General features: G+C 37.6%; 1 protein-coding gene across 1 annotated transcript in view; it reads right to left on the bottom strand.

Moving 5' to 3' along the window:
* Positions 1–22,629, bottom strand: part of KCNH8 (potassium voltage-gated channel, subfamily H (eag-related), member 8) — a gene marked incomplete at its 5' end in the record, with an annotated part of 69,859 nt that overhangs the window by 29,948 nt on the left and 17,282 nt on the right. Inside the window, 4 exon segments of the mRNA XM_010149193.1 lie at positions 2,273–2,487; positions 7,800–8,049; positions 9,694–9,893; positions 15,070–15,267. Coding sequence (XP_010147495.1) covers positions 2,273–2,487; positions 7,800–8,049; positions 9,694–9,893; positions 15,070–15,267 — 863 coding nt within the window.

Below are 22,629 nucleotides of genomic sequence, written 5' to 3'. Positions count from 1 at the left end.
TTATTGAAAAGTGACATGGCTATGGAAGTCCTGGAGCTTTTTCCACCATTACGCCTCATTTGTTTTTTAATGCAGATGGAGCGCATCATTATATACACTCTTAGACTTGCAAATGAATCAAGAAAACAAATTTTAAATGTTTTCCTAGAGATTTCTGTGTGGGTATGGTTGTTACAGGATCTAGAGCTAAGTATCCAAATTTGCCACTCCAGGATCAGGAAACCCCAGATGACTTTTGTCCCTCTGTGGTGGTCCACTTACTTTTAATTCAGTTCAAAACTCTTATTCAATTTTATATGAAATGAGCAGTTCAAACAACACAAGGAAGGGGATAATGGATCACCAGGAATGCATCTTTCTGCAGCCTCACCTGTTTAATGCTGACTTAGTGTGTCAGGAGATCTACAATCTAAGGTGGTTTTGGTGGACTGTGACTGAAAATGCAGTAATATTTTAGGTCAGAACTGAAAGGCACTTGGCAAGTCTTAGAGTGTAAATTCATGTTATTTCACCTTACAGTTCACCTGACCCTAAATACTGTTACTGATCCATTTTCAAAACCATTAAATTCCCATTCAGTGGCAAATTTGCAGTCATTTAAAGCATCCATGGAAAAAGAATGAGGAAAGGACTTATTCAAATAAATCAATCTACTGCTGAACTATGGAAAATATCTCCAGACTCAATTTCCATAAAGCTGCAGAAATCCTAGACACACGCAGAAGTCCTAGACCCACACAGAAGTAAAATCTCCCTCAGGGAGAGAGAGCAAGATACAGTGTCACAACTACCAAACTCTCCCCTAGCACGATTCCAAAGAAATACTGTTATATTACAAAAAAAGAAAAAAAAAAAAGGCATACACACAAATTGTACTTCTGAAAACCTTCTTGCTATTCCCTGAGAGTAAACCATCAGATAACCAATATCTGCATGCAACTTATATTCATGAAGACATGGTATCGTCTAGGTGAAGCAGAACAAGTGAAAGGTTGACCAGGCACCCTTGCTACTGCCATAAGTGTCTCTTCCCTCATTTTAGTGAGCCCTCTTTTTGTGGTGGTGCAATTTTTGGCCCTTATTCCTGCCCTTTATCCTTACTTGATAAGTAAAGTGGTTCGATCAGAAATGAGATGCACATGACTGGGCTTAGTTCTGCTGCAAGGGAACTAGTGGAAGGGCAGAGTTAACCTGAGGATGTAGGAAAAAGTGACACAATGATCAACTGTCTTGGTTCTATATATATTCTGGTGACACTGCATGCTACTCAGTGTCAGAATTCTTTTTTTTAACCTTTAATTTTTAGATTGTGGGCTAAACCATGAAAATATAGTTGGTATTCACAAATTCTACAAGTATTTTCCTTTTTAAAGCAGAAAAGGTCCTTTGGTATGTTCTGCACTACTTTAAGTCCCATCTTCCACAGTGAGTGTGAGGAGATTCTTTTCCTGCCTGAGCAGTCACCTTTGAGGTTGGTGTAGGCTTGCTCTCAGCATTCTGTACATCACCCAGCCCACTGTAATTGGGAAGAGTTGTCCCTAATTTTGTAAAAGCTGAATGTGAATGCAACTGATACGGTGATCCCCAGATTTGTCAGCATACAAAAAAGCATGAAGCAACACATCGTGGAGGTTCATCAAGGTCTGTGACAAAACTGGAGAGGAGAATGCAATCAGCTTCAAACCCTATCTTTACATGGAGTTATACTCCATTTCAGATTAAGCATTCCTCCCCAAGGAAAACGTGTTGTTTATACAAACTAATCTTCATGCTTTCAGAACAGATGTGTACTCTGGCAGCTGCTGCCTTCAGCAACAGGAAGTTTGGGGACATTTCTAGAGAGGAATGACATGCCCTGACTACTTTAGTCTCTATAAGCTTGCATTTATATGCTAATGAGCATTCATTAGACTGGTACATGAGGTTCTAGATAAGGTATAGTTAAATACCTTTATTTGAACACATATATTATGTAACTGTGAATAAATAAAAATAGTGAAAATAAGTAAAAATGGCAAAATATTAAAGAAGAATATTCTCTCATAGGTGAAGTTATCATGGAAAAATGAGAAGCAGAGAACACATTTACAATTTATGTTCTCATCAACTGATAGACAATTCATGTAGGTAATGACTGAATTATCAAACAAAGTGGATGAAAGTTCCTTTTAACGTAATCTTTGTATTATTTCTTTACTGTGACAAAATTATTAGAAGTGGCTAAAATATGAGAAACCTCTTAAAGATAACAGAGACCTTTAAAGATACTTACATCGCTTTCATGGCCTTCTCTTAGGTTGTATGTGAGGTCATGCTGTAGGTCTTCAACAAACTTGTGAGCATACTCCGGGTAAAGGTCAAGCACTTCGAAGAGACCTTTGAGGATAATGCATTGGAGATCACAGTACGTTAGGGCTTTAACATCGGCATTTGTTTTAATAACTTGATCCCTAATGGATAGGTTTGCTCCAATTAAATCTCCTTTACCTAAAAGAAAATAAAAAGATAATAATCTTCAAAGTGCGAATTCTTTACTTTTGCTTTTTTTTTAATCATAAATCTGTTTAACATAATTGCTAAATCTTAAATTCCGTTGTTACCACTGCATTGTTTAATTAATAAAATTCTAGAGTATCTTTAAATAAAAGCTGTCTTTTAGCAGGTGCAAACTATGTAATTAGTTGAAGGTAAAGAGACTAATTTCCAGACATAACCACCTGATTTAAGGGAGCTATCAAGTAAATACATATAAAATTAAGATTTACACTAGTAATTAATAGCAGGTGTGATTTCATATTTCAAAAAGTGGATATTATGTTCCTTGCTTGTGGGTTGTGGGTGTTTTTTTGTGTGTGTTTTTTTTTGTTAGAACAGACAGGTGTTAAGATAGCATGTTAACAATAACACGAATAAATGTAGATCAGCCATTCACATGACCCTTTTACTTAGAATTTGGATTGATAGAAATCAGAAAATTAAAGTCACCATGAGGCTGGCCAAACAATGGAACAGGCTGCCCAGAGAGGTGGGAGAACTGCTGTCCTTGGAGATGTTCAAAACTTCCTGGATGTGGCCCTGAGGAAATTTAGATAAATTGGCCCTGCTTTAAGCAGGTTTAGGTTGGGTGGCTTCCAGAGGTCTCTTTCAATCTCATATTATTCTATGATTAATAAATAATAAGTGAAGACTCTAAAGCCTGTAAATCCAGTCAGCATGAGAACTCATCTGCATATTACACAGGAAATCATAGAATCATAGAAGGGTTAGGGTTGGAAGGGACCTTAAAGATCATCTAGTCCAACCCCCCTGCCATGGGCAGGGACACCTTGCACTAGACCAGGTTGCTCAAAGCCACATCCAGCCTGGCCTTGAACACTTCCAGGGATGGGGCATCCACAGCTTCTCTGGGCAACCTGTTCCAGTGCCTCACCACCCTCTCTGTGAAGAATTTCTTCCTGATATCCAATCCAAACCTCCTCGATTTCAATTCGTACCCATTACTCCTTGTCCTATCACTACAGGCCCTTGTAAAAAGTCCTCTCCCAGCACCCTTGTAGGCCCCCTTCAGATACTGGAAAGCTGCAATGAGGTCTCCTCGGAGCCTCCTCTTCTCCAGGCTGAACAAGCCCAGTTCTCGCAGCCTTTCATCATAGGAGAGGTGCTCCAGCCCTCTGATCATCTTTGTGGCCCTCCTCTGGACTCGCTCCAAGTGGTCAATATCCTTCTGATATTGAGGGCTCCACAGCTGAAATGGTGAACTTGAAGGGTAAGTTAACTAAGCAACCAACCAACCATCCCCTAAAGCTGTTTAAATAATTTTATACTTTAAAATACTATCCGTTTTTTTTCCATTTACATGGATCTTGAAAAACTTTTTTAAAAGGTCTTATCATAAACCCAGTTTAGAGAGGGATTTTCTTTTATGCTAGGAATATACATATATTAATGCTACTTTGGGGTCTCTTAAAAATTGCAATTATTGTACATTAGAACTGCTACTAGCTTAGGTCAACCTGGGAAAGTTACATCTGATAGATGACAGTAACATTTGCCATTTCTCATCACATGATGTAGTGCTTATTTAATCAAATACAGTGTAAATCTAAGCAAGAATTAATTTTTACATTTTACTGTAAACATCAACAATTCTTAAGGTGTTTTGTTTTTTTTTTTCTTCTGATTATATTAAGCAGAGAGCTGACAATGTTTATTGCTGGCAGTCTAAATATGGACAAAGGAAAAATTATTTCAAATATACCAAAACTGATCTTTATATATCTTAGTTTGAAACTTTTTAGACATATAAACATTATTAGTATTTATAATCCATAAATAATTTGGAAAAAATGTTAGGGTTGTATTTGATTGTACTTAGGGTTTGATGAAATAATGTCAGCCTGAAAGACACAAAAATTGGTCTGGTAATGTTAAGATTATGTTTCTTTTCAAATGAAAAGTCACGTAACAAAGGCTGTAGATAGTAAGCTGAAGTTTTATATAGAATTACTGTAGCAGTGCAATGATTGTAACTTGAATATCAACATTTGTTACATAAACAAATCACGTCCGTTATTCTTAGTAGCTCTTTCTTTTTCATTGGAAAACAAACTTATTTATAAATGTTTATGCAGACACATCTGTTAATATATCTGGGACATGCAGTCAAAGCTATACATTTGTTCTCTATGGATATATTTTAAATCACTTATGACTAATATTTTTTTAAAAAAAAAATCTAAGATGTATGCTCAAAAAATAGATGTTACATTAAAAAATATATTCCTATAAAAGCTATCCCTGCTGTCATTATTAGATATCAAGTAACAGTCTCAAGGGGAATCAAACAGCTGTGTTTAATCAGAGAACTTCATTGTGTTGTTGCTGTATGGCTTCTTAGTGAGAACAGCTCAATAAGGAAAAACTATTCCGCTAGAATCATGACAGAATTATAGAAGTGATTTGGGAACTGTAAGTAACCCAGCATTGTCAGGGAAACTGCTTTCTTGCATTTACATCACATCAGTAACACAGTTTCTCATAGGGACATACAGATTTAATGCATTCACATTCTGCTGGTGTTAATTAGGTTTAAATGATGAAGCTCCCATTCATGGTACCAAGCCATCATTTTATTGCATTATGTTTATGTTTTTCTGCATTACAATTTTATTAAGTTCTATCAGACAGCCACTAATCTCTTTCTTACTGTTTTCATTGTCACTATTACACAATGATGCATTCATTAAATTTTTCAGAAGTGCCTGAAAGTGGAATCATAAATGAAATCATAAGTTCCAATGGGGGTCTGCTCTTGACCTTTTGCTATATCAAGCTTATGCTTTTTCTAAGTCATATTTTATAGTTTTGATCTATCTGATACAATAAGATTGAAGCATTCTAAAACTTCCTAATTACAAGCGAGTGATGGGATGATATGAACTGCCAATCTAATGGAATTAAAGAGTTATGAAACAAATAAGTTGTGTGTCACATTTGTATTTTAAAAAAATACCAATCAACTGCATGCAGTAAAAGAAAGGAAATTCAATTACAGAAGACCAGAAGCTTACATTACCAAGTCTAGTGCAATCCCACAAAACAGGAAGGAAAACAAAAAAGGAAATGTCCTTTTTAACTCTGCTTTGTAAGAATATTAAAAGTTATTAGAGAGAAGAATACGTTTACAACTAAAGAGGTATTAAATTCATAATAAAAATAATTATTTACATTTAGAGTAAAATGTTATATTTTACTTTATCAAAACACTTTATAAACATTAACTCAGACAAGTCTAATTAGTCTTTAGTTAAAGATAAAGGAAACCTCTTTAGTAGGCATTAGATTGGGGCTAATTACTAAAATTTACAGGTAGAGGTGCTTAAGCCTAGATAAGTCAAAGCAGTCATCCAGCAAACAGTAATTAAACAAAAATTATTAGAACAGAACTTCTGGTCTTTCTCTCTTCTAATATACTCAGATGACTGCTGGCAGCATCAATTAGCTTGAAGAAGTAACTCTTTGGGGAGCAGAGCCAACAATGCTTGTTTTTTACCACATGGCTGTCCTGCAAGAGGTATTCATATGCATGCATCAAAGAATGAGGGTAGGCTCACATTGGTTGCTTTCATTTGGGAGAGTTAGTTGAAACACTGCCTGGTCACTAATTTTCATGAAAGATTTAGGAACCAAGATCCTTGAGGTGTCAATACTGTCATCAAATTTAGTTGAAAGCAGCAATTTGTATCAAAAGCTAGCAAGTACCTCCTTACATGCAAAGCATAAGAAATCAGGATAAAAGTGAAATATTACACAGCTAACACTTCAGCAATTGAAAGCTCCTTAGGGCAAAAAGTAAGAAAATTAAAACAAAAATAATTTGGGATGTCCACAGAGTCTAATAGCAGATTGTATTGGGTTTTCATGGCAAGATTTTTGTAGCAGGGAGTTACAGGGGCAGTTTCTGTGAGAAGCTGCCAGAAGCTTCCCCTGTGTCCAACACAGCCAATGCCATCTGGCTCTAAGTCAGACCTGCCACTGGCCAAGCCTGAGCCCAAACAGTGATGGTGGTAAACATGTTATCCCAGAGGTGCTATGAAGAGGAAAAAGTTGCTGCAGAAGGGCAATGGCAGCTGGACAGAGGAGTGAGAATATGTGAGAGGAACAACTCTACAGACACCCAGGTCAGGGAAGAAGGAGTGGGAGGAGGTGCTCCAGGTTTCAGGGCAGAGATTCCATGGCAGCCCATGGTGAAGCAGGATGTGTCCCTGCAGCACATGGAGGACCCATGCTGGAGCAGTTTGTGAAGAGCTGCAGCCCTTGGGAAGGGCTCACATAGAAGTTGTTTGTGGAGAACTGTCTCCTCTGGGAGGGACCCCATCATGGAGCAGGGGCAGAGTGTGAGGATCCCTCTTCCTGAGGAGGAAGGAGTGGAAGAGGCAGAGTGTGGTGATTGGGTTTTCATGGCAAGATTTTTGTAGCAGGGAGTTACAGGGGCAGTTTCTGTGAGAAGCTGCCAGAAGCTTCCCCTGTGTCCAACACAGCCAATGCCATCTGGCTCTAAGTCAGACCTGCCACTGGCCAAGCCTGAGCCCAAACAGTGATGGTGGTAAACATGTTATCCCAGAGGTGCTATGAAGAGGAAAAAGTTGCTGCAGAAGGGCAATGGCAGCTGGACAGAGGAGTGAGAATATGTGAGAGGAACAACTCTACAGACACCCAGGTCAGGGAAGAAGGAGTGGGAGGAGGTGCTCCAGGTTTCAGGGCAGAGATTCCATGGCAGCCCATGGTGAAGCAGGATGTGTCCCTGCAGCACATGGAGGACCCATGCTGGAGCAGTTTGTGAAGAGCTGCAGCCCTTGGGAAGGGCTCACATAGAAGTTGTTTGTGGAGAACTGTCTCCTCTGGGAGGGACCCCATCATGGAGCAGGGGCAGAGTGTGAGGATCCCTCTTCCTGAGGAGGAAGGAGTGGAAGAGACAGAGTGTGGTGGACTGACCACAACCCTCATTCCCCACCCCTGCTGGTTTTGCCCATGATGGTAACTGGTGAATGATGTTTCCCTGTCCTTATCTCAACCTACGAACCTTTATTTCCCCTCTTCTGTCCAGCTGAGGAGGAGAGTTATAGAGCAGTTTTGCTGTGTAGTTGCTCTCCAGCCAGGGTCAACCCACCACACAGATCGAAATTGAACAAAGTCGTTCTCATCAGAGTACTAGGACATGCTGAAACATCAGCTGGTACTGCAGGTCCTCCTACATTGGAGACCCTTCTTTCTCTTTGAAGCTATGATTATAAGCATACCGAGAATCGCCAGCACGGTGCTGTCCTTCAGAACTTCCATGGAACCTGAGCACACAAAGTAGATCGCTTGCAGGGCATCTCCCTGCCGGAGGAGGTATTCCCCAGGAGCACAGAAGGAGGTTTTGATATGCAGAGACAGAGACCTGAGGCAACCACGGCTGGCACACTCAAAAAGGGAAAGCTGCAAAATCTCCTTGTTCAAGTGCATGGTGATGTCTGAACGCAGCTCGTCTGGGAAGTCTTTTAAAAGCTGTGCAAAATGGAGAAAAAGGGATGAAACAGAAAAAATGTAAAAGAATTTTTTACTCTTCCGCAAAAGTGATCTGATTTAGTAGTGCTGCATGTGTACTGATGCAAATATTTCTCTTCAGTTTTTCTTATCCCTTTGATAAGACATGTGTGATATGTCTTAATAAAGCTGATAAACACTGATAAATTCCAGGAAAAACATGAATAGAAATATGCCTTTATACAAAAGCAAGAAAAAATTATCATCAACACTGTGTGTAGGAATTCCACCGAATGCACAATTTAAGTCTGAAAACTGAAGACCATAAGGCCTTCCTATTTTCCTTGGTATTAATTTTGAACAATTTCCCAATGTAGCCTGGCCAACACTTAATTGTATATAGATATGTTCTACAGAAGATCTGCTTCAGGATGGAAAAATTGAGGAAAAACATCTTTCTGCTCAGATATATGTCATTCTCAGAAGACTGTAATTACTCAAATAATCAAAAATTTCAGGTGGAACTTTACAAAAAAGATGTTTAAGTGGTTTCAAGTGCCTGTCCCATTGATGTAGAGTATACTGGCTGCTGATGGGCAGAGCTCTGGACTATGCAAGCTGCAAGCACACAAGCATAGATTTTTCTGTAGTTTGAGGGGATCTGTCATCTGGGCAATGCAATCAGCCAACACTTGACCAAATCGGCTTAGACGAGGCAGTTTATGTATGGGAAGCAAATCATGAAATATTGATGGTCTCTCCAAAGGCTGATGTTGTAGAACAGCAGTCACTCACTTTCAATATAACTGAAAGTACAGAAGGTACAGAAGCTGAAGGTGATCTTTAACCAAATCTAGGAAAGCTTTGACATCTAAGTGGGTTGTACCTTTGTAAATCTTACTAGGCTTCTTCTGTTGCTAGGATGTTTTTGAAAATCCCATTCTTTGTGCTGCGCACACCACAAAAAGAATTTATCTTTATCAAAGAATGATCTCAAACCCAAATCTTTCTGCTTATTTCCACATTATCTTTAGAGGCCACTGAGATTTATAATGACATACGTAACAAAAATTCTGAAAGGAAAGGCTCATTCAAGTAACACTCCAGCAGAGAAAAGTCATTATTTCTGGAGTATAGTGATAAATAACCTGGGTAAGTCATTTAAAACAAGCAAGCAGAGACATGACCAGGAATCTGTCCTTTGATTTTACTCTGGTAGTACATTCTGCAATATTTAAAAATATAGAGAAATGACTAACAAAAATTCAGGCCAAACCATTTGTTTACAGATTGCAAAGCATAAAAGAGAATGAAGGAGGGAGGAGAGGGTGGTAAAGGAGTTTCTCCTTTAAAAAACACCCAAAAACCCACAGTAGAATTTTTTGTCTGGTGAAAGGCAAACTGCTCACTGGGTGTTTCTGCTGGGACCATCCAAAGAGTTTCTGATGAATGCTTCTGCAGTATTTCAGCATTATGGAGGATCAGATTTTTCAATAGCATACCCTCCTCCTTCCTGGGATAACCCAGCTTTATTTTTAGGCATGTTCTTTTTTCTATATAACCACACAAAACAGCATCACAAAGGGAAAATTATCCTCTCCTCTCCCCCTGACCCTAAGCCAATAGTCAAAACCATCAAATACACAATCTTCTGGATTTGGGTACCTCATTGGAATCAATTCCATTATTGACAGACCACGTGGTTTGGAAATACTCAAGCATCCTTTGTTTTAGCTGCTGTGGCAGGTGATGGACCCGTATAAAGTCCTTCAGATCCTTGGTTCTTGTGTGATAAAGGGACCATCTGGAGTACATCCTTTGAATTATAGCAGTCACATTGCCAAACACCAAGGCATGCATCAGAGCTAGGGGAGACATGTAGCAGAAAATAAACAGGATCTTCACAGAGAAACAGTTTCTGGTTTGATAGATATAGTAAAACTTTTGAGTATAAGACTCCATGAGTAATATACATTAGTATTCATATGAACATTAATTTCCCTTTTTTGTGTCATTAGCAGTCACAGTCATGTGACAGGGCAGAACCACAACTGATTCTATCTAGTCAGGGTACCAAACAAAAGAATACCCCAAGACAAATTAAATTTATGATCTAAGAAGAAAGCAAAATGTACACATGTAGGAAAGCATGGTCAGGAAATAATGAGAAAATATTAACCAGTATGAAATCTAGACTCAAATCTTCAGTTAGGACCTACATAGAATGTAATAGATTTGACAACTCATAAATAAAACCAATTACTAATGGGGACAATGTGTAGTGGAATGAGATCACAAACATCATATAAAGATCTATCATATTTTGGGGAATAAGGTGTTAAAAAAAACCCCAACATTGTAAAGCAGAAATTCATGTTAAAAAAAAAGATACATTCAAACTGACAATCTGATTTCTTATGTTGCTTGAGAAGGTCAAATATGCTGTGAAATTGTTTATTAGAAAGTTCTGACATCCTGAAGTTTGTCTGCAATTAGAGACTGGCTTGGGAATAAAAAGACCAGAAGCAAAATTGAAGAACTGCTTACACATACAGGTTGTCTGGGCTTGTCTGTGCAGAAATGTACGTGCTGATTATCAGTGGGAAAAATCACTGTTAGACTGTCGCTCATGTGGTATTGATCCAAGTTGTAGAATATACACATTTACAAATTGTTTATGGAAAAAACTATTAGAAAGGTTTATTACTGTTAAGGGACAACTATCTTTTCCAGTGCTTGAAAGAAAGCAGACTGACTTCTCAGAGTGGCAAAGGAATTGGTTTATAAACAAGATGTTGACCTTGTATAGCAACTTACAGAAGTCCAGGGTGAATGAGGAGAGACAAGAGGGAACAGAAGTAGGAAAAGATGCATTTTGGTGATTAATAACAGTTTTACTTGGTAGAAACAGATAGAAAATTCATTAGCTTGGAGAGCTGAAAATGTTTAGAGGCTGAGTAAAACAAAAAGGAGATAGTAACAATACCTATGTTTTTATTGTGAAGGGACTGCAGAAAGCCAGAGAAAGCACTGCAGTGTGATTTAGTTTCACAATACGGTATACATTGTTGTAGATGTGATCCAATAATATGATGAAATCAGTACAAGTCTGTTAGTAAAAGAAGATAACTGAAAAGCAAGGCAGAAAGAAAAGGACCAGATATGAATATTAGAAGGAAAAATTATGCATTATTGGAAACTTATTTCTAGGAAGAATCAGTTGGATTCTGAGGTATTGTTAGGTATTATTCTTAGGTATTGTTCCTGATGGTACAGTGAATTATGAAGTCACTCAAGTCAGAAGCTTGGAAAACAAAATGTGAGGGACTAGTGTAATGCTAGATATTATAATAGAAACATGGCAGCTGGGGCTGAAAAAGTTCAGCCAGACATAGCTAAATGAGGCCAAAGAGATGGCATAGCAGCTTTAAGGATGTGAAAATCAGTTTAAAAGGGGGGGAGGGATAAAACATTAGGTGGTGTATGGAGGCATATGTAAAAATCACATGTGTTACTGTAAGTCTCCCAACAGGCTCCAAGGTTGAGCTGGAGAGTGTAGAGATCTCTGTTATTATAGGCACAAATATCAGCAAGAATTTTATTATGATGGGAGAATTTCTTTTTGCATTTGTACCTTGGAAGACAACAGCTGTTAATGATGAGAAGCCATTCCTGGTTGTGAAAGACATTAGATTTCTTTATCAAATAATCACAGAACTAGTCTATCTCTAAAAGTCTATTAATCCATTCTCTAAAAACAAGCAGGGCAAGTTAAAAACTTCTAGGAAACATGTTCTAAAGTGGCTTTGATTCTAATGGATATTCTAAGTCACATTTATGTTGCTTAGGGAACAGAGGAACACCTCTGATCCCAGAAAGGACTGCAGCTCCTAGAATGGGTCTCATAAATACAAAACCGTACATTCTTTGCTCAAAGAACATGGAGAATACAAGACAGCACACTGTAAGGTCATCTGCAGGAGGACAGACCTGATTCATAGTTTAAAGATACAAAGTATCCTAGGAATTCTGGTTAAATTTTAATAAGTAAACTTTTTTGTCCAAGAAACCCTGTATGGAATAAGATTTTTTTTTTAATCTTCGCAATACTAATGTTCAACATTACTGTTATTCAATATATTTTTCAGTGAAAGAGGGGATTGAGTGGTCCCTCATAAATTTGCAGATAACACCAAATTGTGTGGGAGTGTTGATCTGCCAGAAGGTAGAAAGCCTCTTCAGAGGGGTATGGACAGACTGGATCGATGGGCCAAGGCCAACTGTATGAGTTTCAACAAGGCCAAGTGCTGGGTCCTGCACTTGGGCCACAACAACCCCCCGCAATGCTGCAGGCGTGGGGATGAGTGGCTGGAAAGCTGCCCAGTGGGAAGGGACCTGGGGTGTTGGTTGACAGACAGTTGAGTATGAGGCAAGTATGCCTAGGTGGCCAAGAAGGCCAATGGCATCTTGACCTGCATGAGGAACAGTGTGGCCAGCAGGACTAGGGAAGTGATGGTCCCCTTGTACTCAGGTGTACATTAGGGAGGCCACACCTCAAATCCTGTGTTCAGTTTTGGGCCCCTCACTACAAGAAAGACACTGAGGTGCTGGAGTGTTTCCAGAGAAGGTCAGTGAAGCTGGTGAAGGGTCTGGAGCACAAATCCTGTGAGGAGTGGCTGAGGGAGCTGGGGTTGTTCAGCCTGGAGAAGAGGAGGCTGACGGGAGACCTGATTGCTCTCTAAAACTACCTGAAAGGAGGTTACAGGAAGGTCGGTGTTGGTCTCTTTTCCCTGGTAAGAAGCAATAGGACAAGAGGAAATGGCATCAAGTTGTTCCAGGGGAGGTTTAGACTGGCTATTAGGAAAAATTTCTTTACTGAAAGGGTTGTCAGGCATTGGAATGTGCTGCCTAGGAAGGTGGTTGAGTCACCATCCCTGGAGGTATTTAAGACAAGTGGATGAGACACTTAGGCACACGGTATAGTAGTGGATTGGGCAAAGTTAGGTTAACAGCTGGATTTGGTAATCTTGAAGGTCTTTTCCAGCCTAAAATATTATATGATTCTATGTTTTAAGAAATGAAAACATTTTATGTCATAGAATCATAGAATGGTTTGGGTTGGAAGGGACCTTAAAGACCATCTAGTTCCAACCCCCCTGCCATGGGCAGGGACATCTTCCACTAGACCAGGTTGCTCAAAGCCTCATCCAGCTTGTCCTTGAAGACGGCCAGGGATTGGGCATCCACAGCGAAGTCCTAAGTATACAGACTAGTATGTTATTCCTAATCAAATTTTCTGGGGCATGATAACCAGTCTGCACTGTATAATGCTAACTCCTCCTTCATGTTTACTTGCTTTGCTGATTTTCTCAAATAGCTTCTAAAATACAATTCCTCAAGAAAATATCTTCTAACCAGCCTGTTCTGCTTTCACACCTGGATATGTCTTGTTCACTGGACTCTGCCAGACATAATGTCGTTCTTCTACCTGCTTGCTTATGAGTACCTTTACCTTTCAGTTTTCAGTTTCCTCGTGCTACATTCAGTCTACTAGTTCTTCACAATTTATTCAGTGCACAAGCATGTTAGTTCCACCACTCAATAATACAAGTAATGAAAAAGAAGTTGCTATAATAAGACTAAATAAAAGTATGGGATACTTTTATATTCTACTCTATTAGGTTTATTAAAGCTCTGCCATATCAAAGTGAATTAAATATTCATCATTGCCTTATGTAGGATAACTCTTGATTTCGTGATAGAAAACTTCTTCCTTCATTCCAACAGATTTTATGTAGTGAAACCCCCAAAACATAGACACCAAATTGTCTTTTAAAACTATAATTGTATGCTACCAGCAAAAGCAATTAATGAGTTGCTTGTATTTTTTTGTGACACTGTCAAAATCAAAATGATATCGCTCTTGGATGATTCATTATATTATTGCTACTCATTTTCAGGACTGGGAAAAGTGACAATAATTCATTAAGCACTTTTTATACCACTTGATGCTGCACATATATAGTTTTTGGGTCATCCATCATGTTCCCTGGCTTTCAAGTGTCAAGTTGACAATTTATTTTTGCAAAAGAAAATTTATGCTGCAGAGCTGACAACCAGTGCCTTACTGACTAGCCCTGGAACTAGTGTTTCTAGAACAATTAGGCAAACAGGAAAAGAAGTGAGGGGGGCACTACTCTCAGAGAGATTTGCTTTTATTCTTCACACCCACTGAGATATCTTTGAGCTGTATGATGCACACACTATGAAATAGCACACATATAACTCTACAGGTGCCACCAGCTCACTGGTTGTACTCAGATGCCTCAGCAAAAGCAAGGTGACCATAAATGAACATGTGGCTTTCCCCATCAGTACAACTAGGTAATTGACTTAAAAGAAAAAAAAAATACTACTAAGAGCTCCAGATATGAACAAAATGTTGCATTTTGATTCTAATCTGAATCAGTGATACGGTAAAATTTACTTAGTGATAATTAAACCAGTTTTTATTCATGATGGAGTCACTTCCATCTCACTAAATGGTCCTCCTGGCTCTGTCCTGTCTCTGTTGCTGTCCTCTGAAGGACCTCTGGGCTACTCCTTCAAATGTGGAAATGCACCAGAGCACAGCCAGATGCACCAGTGGGCTGCCCACCTCCCCTCACGATTATCCACATTATTATGGCTTTGGGGATTGAATCAGAGCTGATTGTGCACCTATTACATGACGGAGTGGAAAAGTGCAGGCACTCTCCTGGCACATGGCTGGGCCATGCTCACTGAAAATAGCGTTGCATTTTACTGGGTGATGACTGTCTTTTTTCATCCTAAGTGATCAAAAGGGTAGAAATAATTAGCTGAAGAGAGTTTATCTAGTGTAAAACCAACAAAGTTATTTCTGTCTTTTTCTATTTTAAATTAAACTTTGTGTTGTAAGGTTTTTTTTCTTCAAAAGGACATTAGCAATATTTCAGCTCTTATTTTACTTGTTCATACTTCCCCAAAATGTTTTACATGATGCTTAGCATTTGTACCTACCGCCAATCAGCATGGTGCAAATGGAGAAGATCTTTTCAGCATCGGTATTGGCTGAAACATTTCCAAACCCAACACTGGTGAGGCTGCTGAGGGTGAAATATAGGGCAGCTATATAGGCACTTCTGATTGATGGGCCTCCTAGTGTATTATTCTCATAGTAAGGAGACTCAATACGTTTTCCTAGCTCATGAAGCCAACCTGAAAAACAAAGCATAAAAGGAATTATTAAGAAATACTGACTCAATGAAAACTATACAATCTGTAAACCAAAACAATTCTTAAAACCACCTGTATTTAGAAAACTCTGAATTCTTCACACAATTCCAAAAATAAAAATCCTTATTGAACTGTAAGAATTTATACAGCATTTAAAGGATTGTGTCTCTGGAGTATTTATTTTTATGCATGATTATTTATTATAAGAACTGTATTTCTGTATGGAAATCAAGTGCTTTTGAATTGCACATTACAGGTCTAATTAAGTAATTCACAAAATCCATTAAGGCACTGAAAAGAAAAAAAATCATCACCTAATAACACTGCAGCAAGAATGTAACACTGATTTAATTCTTTCAATTAATTAGTGTTTGGAAAGCTTTTTGAGATTCTAAGACTAAATTGTTGTAATAATAATTACCTATTTAGAGTTTTTTTTACTCTTTTTTACAGCAGAAAAGTTTCAGACAACTAAACGTAACTTACAAACCAGAATTAATTATCTAAAGATGCTTCAGTAAGTATTTTTTAAATTGTTCATTTAACCTTTCTTTTAGTTTTGGTAAATGAGTTTATGCGTGCTAGAGAAAGTAAAATTAGTTATTTTCTCAGTGATATTTAAAAACCCCAAAGGAAAAAAAACCCACAAAGAACCCAAAGCAACAAACCAGGAACACATATGCAGTTCCTCTTTATAAGCAAGAGGAAAGCAAACCACCAGAATGAACTGCATAAAAACAATGTTTTAAAAACATCAAGAAAAAAAAAAAGAAAATCAACTTGTGTGCCCAGTTTTTCCTGTTAAGCACTTTGTGTTGGAGAGTAAGAATCTTCCCTGGATATCCAGGGAAAACTGTCAAAACAAAATTCTGCCTGCCAGGAACAATTTATTTTGGACAAATTGGCTGAGGGTCAATTTTTGTAAGCTGAGACCTGACAGACTGAGCACTTCCTGAACCTTAATCTCCTTCCACTCCAGTCAGCATCCTTTTCTTCATTTTGGATGAATCCATCTATGAACTGGGGGAAATCCCCTTGCACAGAATCCTTGCAAAAGTAGGGTGCAGATATGAAGTATCTGTCCCAGCACTTCCAGTTAAGCTGGGGAAAAAGTCTGTAAGAGTTTATCATCTACAGCAGACTTACTGAGCCTTGGCTCCCTCTCTTGCATGCTCTCCTACAGAGAAAGCTAAGCTGGAAGAGCTGGGTAATTGTCATAGGATGGCAGTACTGAGTGGGCTGGTTTACCTCAACAACAGAGAAGAAAGCGTATGAAAATCTCCTTGATTTTTGCCTTGAAAGAAATTATTAACCACGTAAGGCTATGTAATATTTGTGGCCGCTAATTATTCAAAATGAAAGAAAAACAAAATTAAAAAAAGCCTGACTGAACTGATACCAGTCCTCTCTTTGTGCACTACTCTTTTTCTGAGATTACACTATATTTCCCCTACAATAATATGGCTCTTTGCATAGTAGATTTTATTCCTGTGCTCATGTGAGGCAATGTAACCCCACACATTAAAAATAAAGAATAAAAACCTCAGAAAATCCCTGGCAGAAAGTAGATAATATTAAAAAAGTTTATCAAAAACTAATGTAAAGAAATACAACTATGAAGTTCAATGTTAGGTTTTGAAAGTATTCTAGTATGAAGAACAACAAAATTAAAACCTATTAAACAAGTTGTTTTAAATAACTGTAACTGATGTATGAATACTGAAATAATGGCTCTTAGGATAAAATCTCTTTCCTGGGAGTGTTCTAAAGGCCTCCGTATTCCTATTTTTCTGGTTTTTGTTATCTGAATGAATTTCATATTCATTGTTACTGGTGGTCATATTGGATCTGATTGCAAGTTTCTCCACCTCAGTTTCAGCTATCAAAAAAAAAATGAGTTTAGCTATTGTAACTTTATATGAAACATTATGGGATTCACTTTCCAACAAATACATTTTCATTGTTACCCAAAAAAGGTGGATGACTCCATTCTTTAACTGATAGATATATGTAAACTTGTTTCTCCTTTACAGCACACTTTATGTTCAAGGTAATCAAGCAAAAACGCCAACCCTACTGAAACATCATTGTTCCTAGAGGATGCATTACTGCTAGTAGAGGTAAGGTACAAAAAATAATGCCTATGTTGTATCAGACATTACAAGCCTCTAATATTTCTAACATAATTCTACTACTAAAGTACCAAATAAAATATGAGTATTTTACAGTTGCTCACAAGCATTTCTGGCCAGTATTTGAGATGAGTTCAGTGCTCTGTGCCTGGTGTTGTGGCAGAACTGAAGGTCAGACAAATGATCTTAATCAGCAAGATGAATGGCTTATCACTGAGCTACAACAGTAGCAATTGGCAATTATTGTCAATTGTTAACAATTGCTAAAAAAAAATGTCCACTATACAAATAAATGCTATTAGGTAGGTTTCTTTAGAAATGAACCATGAGATTTCGAACCGAAAATGTATATCTGTGAAAACACAAGTATATATAAAGTGAAAACACAAGAAGTCTATTTCCCTGGTTTGCAGATGTTAGGTTTTTGGCTGTTAGAGATGATCCTAATCAGGACCTTTTGAAGAAATTATATAGGATGAGTTTTCAGCCAAGGTGTATAAAATGCTACAATGACTTCCAGATCAACCATACTTCTCAGGTTTTTGTTGCTAGCACTACATTTTTTTTCCATTTGGGGGTAGATACAAGATACTGTTGGCTGTAAAAACTTTCGTTAGCCAATAGAAATAGTCATGAGATAGCATGATTGACTAATGCCTTTTACTTTTTTGGTTCCTGTAGGTAAGAACTCTCAACAGATTCTCTGGCAAACTTGTGTAATTAATTTCTGCCCTCAGGGAAGAAGATAAAAATAAATATACCTTGGAGTCAAAGGGAGCTTCTCAGAATTTAGCATTATGAATCTTGTCTGGTTCTAAATTAGCATTATCTAGATATAGCTCTGTGACTTTGAAAACATTTTTAAGCACCAATTAGCATAATTAAGAGGCAGATTTTTCAAAGGTAAAAAGAACACTTAAGTAATCAAGTCCCATTGGAAAAGTCAGTAGGAACTGGATATTTAGCTCCACTAGGCTACTTTGAAAATTGCTGTACTGAGTTTCATTTACATGTACCTGGGAAGTGCTCAAGTACCAGCAGAAACATAAACAAGCATTTAAGCATCCACAGACAACATACTTTATAGCTGGATGCAAAACACTATCTCATTTGCTGAACATCAGAAACTCTGCCATCCCTCAGTTTGGTGCTTGCATTGCACTGACCATGTACCTCCCACCCTATAATTTGCAGGTTCATTCTATGCCACTATTTAGAATTTCCTTATATGCCAGACACTTAAAATACTGCCTGGTAATTCATTTTAACAATTTAAAAAGTAGCTGCATTTTCTGATGCATTACTTACCTACATCACTTATTCTATAGAACAGACAAACATTTTTTCCAGTTAAAAAGAAGACCAGAACTCTGTGGTTTATTCTGGCCAACTACATCAGGAAATGCAAAGAGGAATGGATTAGGAGTATCCCTTAGAGCATCCCAGAATGCCTGAAAACTGGAATGTTTCCCCATTGAGCGAGTGGTGAGGATTTTAGAAGAGAAATGGTGGTACAAAGGTCCACTTCTCTCAGCTATGGTTCCATGACAAATTCAGGGATGTTAAGTATTTGTAAGGAAAATGTTAAGGTAGAAAGGCCTATCTGCTCCCACATCATCATCTTTTAGCATTTAAAAAGTATTTGAACCTTATTTAGGGCCAGACCTTTGCTCTTTCATGGTAGTGAGGACAGTAATCAATGTTACATTGATAGTAAGGAAAGAAATTGGGGTCATTAAGGAAAAGATAGAAGCTACACAAAAGAAATTAGATCCTTCGTCACTGGAATCCACTTTTAAATTAAAATCATCACTTGCCCTGAGAGCTATATTGTCTTCCACTGAAGCAGTCCCTAATAGCTCTGCATTTCAGATTGGAGTCAGACAGGAGCTGTAGGTTTGCATGGAAAATCACACCACCCCTTCATTACATGGTTGCACACTCTGATCTGCAAATGATCATCTCATATTTTAATTTTAAAGGGGGGCAAACTCTTGCAAAAGTCCCACTAATCTCAATGAAGCCAGGATTTTAACTTATATCTCTCTACTCTGTTCCCTTGAAATATTAACCTCCAAAAAATAAACCTTAGGGCAAAACAGTGGCTAGGATAGAACAAGTAAGTGAATTCCCTTCTTTCTACGTAAAAGCTCTCATGATTGCTGTCGCTGTCAGATAGATTTTACATGTCTCAATTACTTCCATCAACTCTTCATGTTGCTGCTTCAGAATGTGTCATAAAGAGCATTCAAGGAGTGGAGACCAGAGCTAATACTGTATTTGAGATAAGATGTTACCACATTTTGTATAACAGTATAATGAATATATTCTACCTTATCAAACTCTGATTACCATTCATTAGACATCAAAAATTTTGCTTTGCTTTTAAGATTGCTTCCAAAGAATTTTGAAGTTACTCTCTAGTTGTTTCTGTCTGATACAATGCATTCAAAATTTAGAGATATGCATAAAAAGACCAAATTGTGTTACTTCTAGTGTGCATGACTCTGCATTATTGAATAATCATTGCCTCTATTCTCATGGTGATTACTCATTTAAGGCATTCAAAGTTCTTCTCAAGATCCTCAAAGCCTTTTTATCCCTGTCTAGCCAAAATGTTTTTGACATCTGCAATTTTATCCTGCTAAAACTTTTACATTTTTTTCCAAGACTATTAGTACACTCAACAGCACCATTCCTACTAGTTAATCCTGTGGAACATTGCTGTTACCTTTTCATTATGACAAAATCTGATCATTTGTTTACAGATTTGATCTATGATGGAATTTTGCCTGTCATGTTAGCACAGGCGCTCAGGTACCAGAGCAGATATTTTAAGGATTAAAACACTCCGAGATTACAGGAGCAATCATACTTTCAACCACTGCTTCTGGAGGACTATAAATACAGCAGCCCTTATTGCACCAGGTCACAAGGAAAACATGAAGCAGGCTTTTCTTTCATGCAAATTAGGAAAAAAAAAAAAAAGTACTAAAAATAGAAAAATCCACAATGCTGAAGGTGTCATACAGCTGTATGTTCTAAGACTGAAAACACAGCTCCATCATGTGTGCCCAAATGGCATAATTGCACAATAGTAAAGTACAGGTCGTGAGTTTATCATCTTCATTTTGAAAAGAGCATAAACCAGTGTTATGTGTGTAAGAGAGAACCTGAGGTGCATCTGTGTGGCATGAAAACAAGTACAGGCTACAATGAAACAGCCCTTGCCTAGAGGCTGTATTTGAAGAAGAGAATTAGATAGTAATCAAAATAAGTCAAAGTTAAGTGATGGTGCATGAAATCTAGACTAGAAAGACTTAAATATTACTACAACAGACATAAGTGTAATGGCTGCATGACAATGAGGAACAGTTAGCTTTATTCTACTCCCCTTGGTCTTTTTTTGCTAGCACATTTTCTGCAAACCGTAGACATCTAAAAGGAGCAAGAAAAAAATTTTGATAAATTAAAGACTAACATTTTTCTCAAGCACTGAAACTTTGCTTAAAAATAATAAATTAATTCTCCAAATAATTTATTCTAAAAATATTTTGTCTTATTTTTGCATTGTAAAATACTGTCCATAACAGAATATATTCTTTGTTATGATGATTTTAATTAAAGACACATAACGTGGGTATGAATGTGCCTGGTAGTGTGACAGAACTCAAGGATCATCAAGTGCAGTCAAATCCACACAGACAAATCTTGTGGAAGGAAATTCTTGACATGGCAAAAAATAAATATATTTAATTTGGACTGTATGAAACATAGTTTCATCTCAACTGCCTGCGGCTGGAGTCCTTGAGGTAGGGGCACACAAAGCCACACAAGGCTGCCCTCTGTAACCCTGGGACCAGAGCCCAGGCACCAGCCATGCTGCCTGGGAACTGCCATGCATGCCGAAAGTGTAGGGATTAATGCTTCAAATCAATGCGTGGCAGAGGTATCTACTCTCCAGAGTTCATGGCATCACCTTCCTCTTTCTTTTGTGTCATACTAACTGTGTATTTTTAAATCTGATTTATGTCTATTTTAATACTTTCCCACATTTTAATTTGTCTGGGTCATAGTCCTCAGTACCATTCTGGTGCATTAATTGCACTCATTTATCCAGATAATGAAGATTTAACTATGTTAACCTTGTACAAGCAGATTATACTTAACCTCTGGGCTCAGTGAACTTTTAAGTGTCAACATGAGTGAGGCACGTGGATATTACCATGATGGAAACTATAGAATATTTTCCTCAAATATATATAAAGGTTTATAGACTTTTGCCTGATGAATGCTTACATTATAGACAATAAAATCAGAAAAAAAAATCCTTTTAAAATGTAATCAAAGAGGAAAAATATTACCATTTTTCTATAAAGTACTCTATGTCTCTTTCTGTTAAGCTGCTAAAATCCTTAGAGGGGAGAGGAAAAAATTTATAAGATTTCATGCTTCAGATCAGAGCTGTTCACCTCTTTAAAGCCTAATTCATAAACCAAAATAAAGTCTTCCTTCATGTAGGTGCTATATATATAATCTACATCTCCCCATGAAATCATTAACATCAGATGTTGGGGAACTCACAAACAATGGCAATGACAAGAAATTTAGTGTTTTAAAATTAAGAGGAAAATAGTTGGGAGTTTCAAAATCATGCCCTTCTCGGAAACAAAAGTTGATGAGATGACATCTTCTCTCCAAAATTACGTGAGGATCATGAGCAACAAATTTTAGGATCCTCCCACATTAACAAATAAAGTAAGAGATAGGCATGAGTCAAAATCCAAGACAGAAACATGCCGAGATCTGGGCATAACTTTGCATCTAGTTAATTTCATTACCATGGATCAAATGAAAGAAATCAGGATTGTGAACATATGTCAGATAAAATTGCAATCCTCTGCCAGACTTTGGGTATTCTACCACTGATTTTTTTAGCATCAGTAACATCATTCATGTCCAAGTTTGAACTTGGACACAGTGCAGTCAGAAAAGAAAAACAAAGATAAAAATTGGAGGATAATATGCCCCGTGTTCCATGAAGCTTGCACACTCAACATACACCAACTTCTGCAGGCAAAAGCACATAAGTGAAATGGTAAACTTCATATCTGGTTCCTTTTTAATGCTTGCCTTAAATGATGTAGTACTCTTTGCAGATATATTGACTATTGTTCTTCTTGGACACTGGCCTAGAGGAAACGGTATCTTT

The sequence above is a fragment of the Eurypyga helias genome, unplaced genomic scaffold (assembly GCF_000690775.1).
Source record: "Eurypyga helias isolate BGI_N326 unplaced genomic scaffold, ASM69077v1 scaffold313, whole genome shotgun sequence".
NCBI lineage: Eukaryota > Metazoa > Chordata > Aves > Eurypygiformes > Eurypygidae > Eurypyga > Eurypyga helias.
Note: the sequence above shows the minus strand (reverse complement) of the source record. Positions and strands in the feature narration are given on the sequence as shown.